Below are 7,507 nucleotides of genomic sequence, written 5' to 3' on the forward strand. Positions count from 1 at the left end.
CACGCGGTGGTTGGTGGTTGTAAGTGGTGCGAAGCCCAACGTCGTACGGCGGCGGCCCGCGGCTGCCCTTGGAGCCAGCCGAGGACGGCGTCGGGCCCGAGCTCGCGCGGCGCGATGCGCGGTACGGCGTGCCATTCTCGGACGGCGTCTCGTCCACAAAGAGGTAAATGCCTTGGTTTCGCTGCTTGTCCATGAGCCACGTGCGTCCGAAGTGCAAGTTTAGAAATGCGCTTCGGTCCGTCCCACGCCGATCGCGCAACCAGATGAACATGTGGTGTCGATGCTGGGTGGAACGGCCATGGGCCATGAAACACTCACATGGCTACTTTTGGTGGACCACTCTTGCTGCTCCTGGGTGAGATGTCCTGGCCTTGCCCCGTATCTTTTGACCTTACCCAGAACGAACGAAGAAGGCCTTGGTGCGCGTGTGCAGTGCCGGGGCCGCAGCGCATCTACGATCTTAGTATGCCTGGTCGCGTTCGTGCATATAGTTGGTTACTTGTATATGTGCACGACGGACGCAATCGTCTCGTCGTATGTCGGCGCATACCGAAGCTTTGATGCTTGTTCAGTGTCTTGTCTGGTCGCTCGCGAATTAGACACGCTGGGCGAGGCCGTCATCACGCCACAACCCGTAAATGATGCTTCTTCGTGTTTCTGGCCAGACCCACTCACAAACAGTATGCTATCCACTCCCACGAACTGAGACCCACTGCACGACTCTACGGACAACGGCAACGTCGATTCCCATTTTCTGCATACGTCCTACTGTGTTGGCCTGTCTAGACTGGACGACGACCAAAGCCATCCACGAATTTTAAACACCGTCCGCCAGTTCGTTTGCATTCGTGACGTTCAACCACAGGATTACTCGTTGTACAAGATAGATATAGATAGCACATCAACACACACGCAAAAACTACAAGTCGTAAAGTAGTATGCTGACGACGATCACGGCACTTCTTCGGTGACGGCCTCGGTCCGGTGCTGCGCTTCGTCGCCCGAGCACGAGCTGCTCGTGTCGTCAAAGCGTGCGGCGAGGATCCGGGTGGCGACCATGTTGCCGTTGACATTGGTCATGGTGCAAATCCGATCAAAGAGAAAATCAATGGCCACAATGTACACGAACGCCGACGGCAGCGCCTCGTTCGGAAAGACGGTCTTCCACACCGTCATGAGCATCACAAGCGCCGCGTTCGGGACAGGCGCCGTGCCCATGGAGCCCAGCAGCGAGACAAAGTAGAGCACGACGAGCTGCGGCATCCCGAGCGAGTTGCCCGACGCAATCGCCAAGAAGGTCGTCATGAGCGGGTAGTACAAGCCCGCGGCGTTCGTGTTGACGGGCGTCCCGAGGCACATGATCAATTGGCCAAAGCCCGGTGAGACTTGGCGCGTCTGGTGGATGACCGTCATGGCAACCGGAAGCGTAGCCATCGACGACGAGCACCCGAACGCAAAGACGTAGGCCGGAAAGAGCTGCCGGAGGTAGTTGTACGGGTTGGTGCGCGTAAAAAGAAAAAGAAGAAGCGGCAGTGTCACCAAGACGTGGCACGCGACGCCGCTGATAAAGGCGAGTGCAAGGTAGCCGGCTTGGGACACAAAGCTTGACGCGTTCGAGTTGTACGACATGATGGACGAGCTCACGAGAAAGCAGACGGCAATCGGTGTCATTGCCAGCACAGCGTTGATGAGCGAGAGGAGTGCGTTGCGGCTTTGGCGGAGGAGGTTCAGCAAGGCGTTTGTACTGGCCGCGCCCGTGTGCGACTTGGCGACAGCGACGCCAAGCGGAAGTGCAAACATGATGATGCTCAAGAGCGATCCGTTGGCGAGCGCGCTAAAGATGTTGTCCGACACCATCAAGTTGATGATCGCAATCACTTGGTCCGTGAGCGAAAGTTGCTGAAATTTGCCTTGGATATGGAGCACGTTGTTGATGTCGTTGATCTGGTACAAGGCTGCACCGGTCGCGTTGGGCTCCAAGCATGCAACCGACCCGTTCTCGGCGGCGCCCAGAAAGAGCCCGTTGGCGCACTTGAGCCCGATGATTGCGGCATTGCTCGACGCCGACGCTGCCGCAACGGCGTTTGGTGCGCTGTACATGGCTCGAAACACCAGTGCTACAATCATGCCTTGGACGGCCGCGAGCGACGACGTGAGGAAGAAGACGACGACGGTCCGAAGCGTCAAGACCGATGTCCGGTTGAGGACGATGACCTCTGCGATCGAGACCGTCATTGAGCAAAAGACCAATGGCACAACGAGGCACCGGAGCGCGCGCACAAAGAGGTCACCGGGCAGCGCCATCCATTGTTCAACATCGCGCCCGACGTCTAGCTTGGCGAGGAGGATGCCAAGGCCAATGCCGACACCGGCGCCAATGACCACCGCGATCGAGTTGACAAAGACAGAGCTCGAACGCGAGTCAAAATTGCCGGCCGCGAGGTGCTTGGGGTCGTGTTCCTCAAGGATTGGGTCGTCGTAGACCAGTGGTGGTGTGCCCACGCCGTCGTGCGGGTTGCGCGCTGAAAAGTTGGTGCGCAGACCGAGCGGCTCGGCGGGCTGCGGCGCTCGGCGGTCACCGCTGCGACCTGTGCTCGACGACGAGACAGACCCGGGCGTGGCATGCAAGATATGGTGCCCGATGGGCGCCGGCGACGGCTCGGTATGCGACGTCTCGTTGCCGTAGTAGAGGTAGATGCCTTTTTCGGGCATGGTGCGGGTTCGAATCGAAATCGGCAATGAGCCATCAGCTGCTACGTACGCACGAGGCTACTCGAAACGAAAGCAGAGGCGATGGGAAGAAATGTCATGTGCTCTTGTCGTCACTGGAACAGCAAGAGGAGGTTGCCTCGCCGACCAGCTCTTGAACTGAGAATACGACGCTGCTGTCCCGAGACAGAGCATGAGGCGGCAACAGCTTGCACACGTTTCCGCAACGGAAAACACTTAATTTCGCAAGCACCGGGCCGCTCACCTGGTCGGTAGCTTGCCTGTCATGTCTGATCACGAGTTTGACGTGACACCTGCTCAAATTACCCGGGAGGTCCCCACCGGACGCTTCCAGCCCCATTGGCTCGGAGAAAACCACCTGGGTTGGTCTTGCCTCGGAAACACATGTTGAGCCTCAACGAACGCAAAAGATCGGCAGTGCGTACTGACCACCTTCTTCTTCTTTTTCGCGGAGTCGTTTTCGTCTTGCCGGCTTACCGCACAGGATACAGGACAGTTTGAAGGGAAACATGGTAGAAGACGTGTGCGAATCGGTTCGTGACCAGAAGCGCTTGGCGACGACGAGATTACCCATCGACGCACACCCGTGGTAACGTTAGGAGGAGCGGACTTCGCAGTGTCATTGCGAATACGTACGTCGTCTCGTGTCGTGAGAGCTACACTATTGCACGTTACCCAAGCAGCGTCGACATTGCTTCTCCGTTGCTCAGCCGTGCGTGCACGCAGCACGTTTGCGCTTTTATGGAGATACCAGCAAATATTATGGATGGTTCAATGCGTTCTCTCGTCGATTGCGATGACCTACCTGCACCCAAGCAACGCCAAGGCATGGGTTGAAGAAGCTTATTGAAGGGCTGGCGATGCAGAGAGTCCACGACAGAGGGTCTTCTGTGCCCCGCTTTTTCGACGATGCACCGCTCGTGGAAGACGATCGGCCTCACGATTCAGATCTTTGCTACACGGCACTGTACCGTGTACCAGTCACCCTGTTTGCCAGCTGCTTGGACCAAAGATACTACAATGATATCCAAGTCGGTTCACACCATGCAGCTCTCGACTGTGCATGGCCACCATCTACACGGCGCTCTGCGAGCCGATCGTCAACGCACCAGTGGCAACGGCGACTCTGGCGGTATTGACGGACCATGACCATGCCAACGACACCTCGAAGCGCGCTGTTGCCACGAAAGGCGCAACAACCGTGTCTTCCGCACGACGCTGACACAACTTCCCGCCGTGCTCGCGATCCGGGCAGCTACTATCGCACGACTGCATGTCCGGCACTTGGCTCGTACAGCGCTGTGGTGCCATCTCTTGACGCGTTGCTGGTTGCTCTCTGCGACCCGTGGCGTGCGCGCTACCTGGTCCCTCGTACAATCTCGAATCACGACTACTAACGCTCCTCGCTGACGCACCGGTCACGCCTCACGAGCGCATTAGGAAGTCCACCATATTTTTTATAATTGCATGTGATAACTCAGTTCAACAACAACGACCATATTGCCGGTACACGAACGAGTGGGAATGACCATGGTCGGAAACACGGTCTTCCGGCGCCTAGTACCAGAAGTCGGTCGCGATGGCATTTGGCCAAGTCGAAGAGGAGACGACGCGACGCGACGCGACGACACGACCAGTCCTATCGAGACTACGGGCCGCGGTCTCCGTTGAACTCTTCCTCAAACGATCCGAGCACGACATCGTCTTGTCTCGCTTTGGGCATCGCGTCGATGCATGCGACTTTGGCCTCGATTGTCGCTCTCGGACTCGGTGTCGCTAGACACGGCTCGGTCGCGGCATTGGGCGCGCGTGCGTCGCCCTCGCACGTGTCGCTCACGTCGCCACCTTCGTCGCCGTACGCATCCCCGTCGGACTCAGTGCCGCTCGAGCTCCCAAAATGCACGTCGCCGGCAGTGGGCGCACCCCCGAGCGGTTCGCCCAGGTGAAATGGTCGACGAAACTGCCTTCAGAGTCGCTTGAGTAGCAAGAGTCGGAATTGCGACCATACCGAGGTGTATCTTTGTACGCTCGAATGAGTCTTTCAAATTTTACGGATGAGTCCTATTTCTAGGGTCGTCCGGCCTCAAACCTAATTTCCGGTAGGCATGAATTTCCGGCATATATATGCCGTTTTCATCTCGCTTCTTCCTTGTGTTCTTTGTGGCACCTGTCGAGCGTGGTCATACAGTCCTGACCAGTCCTGGCTGTCTAAAGGCAACCCATGAAATTATATTGCCTACTTAAAGGTAGCTTTGGACATGCCATGTCAATCATGTCAGCATCACAAAAATGGGCATATTTTCGATTCCGATTGGCCTGAAACCGGTTACTAGTATACAACAACATATTGGATAGGCGCGTAACGGCTTGGCGCCATTTTACGCCGGATTGCTACCGACGGGGCACCCGCTGCAGCCACCGAGGCCGAGGGCGTCTTCAACGCAGCGTACCACGAAGACATGATGAATCTTTAAAGATCATTGGCGGATTCTCCGCCTTTAGGTCTGGGAGGACTGAATATATTCGGGTTCGCAGCTCGCGAAAGAGCCTTGGAGGTCGAGCTACCCAACGTCTCCGACTACGTGGACTTGCGGCAGAGTACCTTAGAGTTGTGGACCCCTGGATCGAACCGACGTCTTCAAGAGGTACCGCTGGCCAATTGCTGGCTGCTGTTGATGGATTCTGGTTGCCCCTACATAGGACTATTCTTTTTATTCAGACTCCTCGGGCTACTACAGATCATGCCTACAGATGATCGAAGATCGAACGTGCTCCATGGCGACACCAGAGCCACAACACCTATGACAACACCTTACTCCTATACTACGATGAATTTGGGGGGCACTTTTGTGCTGAAAGGGGCAAGATTTAAAATAGTCTTCCGCTACATTTTGCGGAACGGATCGGCTACAAACGTGGATTTTTCGGCCTCTGATCCACACTAGTCCACGATTAAGCGAAAATGGCTTCCACGTTTTATTACACTTGATTAAACTATGCAAAGTGCTCGGCGCTTTCAATTTCACCCTCACGGGGAAATTAATTTCGCTATTTTCAAATCCCGTCCATCCGGCATCTCTCAATATACTAGTATAAAGCAAGTAATTTTGGGTTGTCGGCGATTGTTTTTATGATTATTTTTCATTGGCAAACAACACAGCAAAAGCAGCAACTGGAGCACTGGCGAAGGGCGACAGGTCGGCTTCATCATCCCGCGCCCTAGCAGTTCTGCGCGCGCGCTCTGGTACACATAGTAAGTCCATCGGATAGTCTAGTGCCTTGTATATCTGGCGCTGCTAAGCGTCGCGATCCTTCTCGTCGCCAACGTCGTCTCCGCCGCGCTGGCGCGACTCGATGCTGTCGAGGCCGCCACTGGGACGCGAATAACGCGGCCGTGCCCTCCTTTATGTCCTGCACTTAGTACATCGCGGCATAGTCGGTGCTCGCAGATATCGTGCGCCCGGTGCGGCGCGCGCTCTTGCGCTACCGTGCATGCCGGTGCTGGAGCGCAATGGACGGTAACTCCTGTGGTTCCATCGGCTTCGAGATGAAAAGGAGTAAGCTTACGCTTATCCTAAAGGCCTTGCAGGCAGGCTATTGCGGGCCTAGTATGCCGAAGCGACTGTATGGCCGCGCCGCCTCCCGTCGCATTGACGGGCGGTCGCATGCCGGTACGCATGGAGCTGGTTGGCCTGTCGCTCATTTTTGCAGTTGTCAAGATCCGGTAACGTAATCACTTCTTGCTTTGCCAACTCAGTCTTCCATTTTTCAAGTCCCTGATCGATTACGTAATCAGCTTATGATTTTATCTTGAATTGTGTATGTAAAAAACCAAGCTAGAGCCATGGTGGGGCCACACATATTCTCGAAAATACGGCAGCAAAAAAATCCACTAATGACATGCTAAAACTGGGCGGGTGTCTGCGTCGACGTTCGTGGGTGTGGAACCGTGACTGCGTGAATCCACCAACACAAGTTCCCACCATATGAAGAAGGCCTCTTAAATTCACTTAACGAGTGCAAATGAAAGTATTACGTGAACGCGCGTTTGTCCTCCGCCTGATGACTCGTCGTCTCATGTAAGCGAATAGCGCGTGCATATGTCTTGATCCTGGGCGTCCGCTGACAAGCGATGCAAACTCCAGATCAGGTCACATCAGCGATCCATGGGCCTCTACAAACGTCACTTGTGGATTTTCAATGGAGCCGCAGCAAGGCATCTACCTCTACGTGGCCGAGACGGCCGAGTCGACACGGCTTCAAGACCGCCGGTCGCTGCACAGCACTGGGTCGTCGTCTTCGGCCAACACGACGCCGGGTGGTCGGCGTCCCCCGCCCCCCGAGCCCACGGACGCCCGCAATGTCTTCACATCGGCGGGGCCGCGCACGTCATCATCGTATTACATGCATGAGCCGCAGCCATCGACGCCCGAGACGCTTCGGCACCACAACGCACCGCCGGCCGACGTGATTCCCGAAGAGCCCGAAAAAGCCATGATGCCCACGGCGGTGCAAGCCAGCTACGACTACCGCGCCAAGACGACCTTCATTGGGACGATCGCTGTCATCATTGGCGCTTTTGGTGGCATAGGTCTTGGCCTCCTTCTCTCCCACTGGCGCATCAGCCTTGAAGCTGTTCTTTGGGTCTCCCTCCCCGGCAACCTCTACATCCGCGCGCTTCGGTGTCTGATCGTGCCCATGGTCTTTTGCACCATCTCGACCTCGATCGCAGAAATCGTGCTTCTCAAGAAAAAGTCAATTCTATCCCTTCGGATAG

The 7,507-nt window shown here is 56.1% G+C and overlaps 1 protein-coding gene across 1 annotated transcript; it reads right to left on the minus strand.

Moving 5' to 3' along the window:
• Positions 1-4,378: 4,378 nt before the first annotated feature.
• Positions 4,379-4,990, minus strand: SPRG_04201 (hypothetical protein; the record flags this gene model as incomplete). Its single annotated transcript, XM_012342805.1, has 2 exons — positions 4,379-4,694; positions 4,971-4,990. The coding sequence occupies 2 exons, from the start codon at positions 4,988-4,990 to the stop codon at positions 4,379-4,381; spliced, it is 336 nt and encodes a 111-aa protein (XP_012198195.1).
• Between the last annotated feature and the right edge of the window lie 2,517 nt (positions 4,991-7,507).

This window comes from Saprolegnia parasitica (genome assembly GCF_000151545.1).
Source record: "Saprolegnia parasitica CBS 223.65 unplaced genomic scaffold supercont2.11, whole genome shotgun sequence".
NCBI classification, from domain to species: Eukaryota; Oomycota; class Saprolegniomycetes; order Saprolegniales; family Saprolegniaceae; genus Saprolegnia; species Saprolegnia parasitica.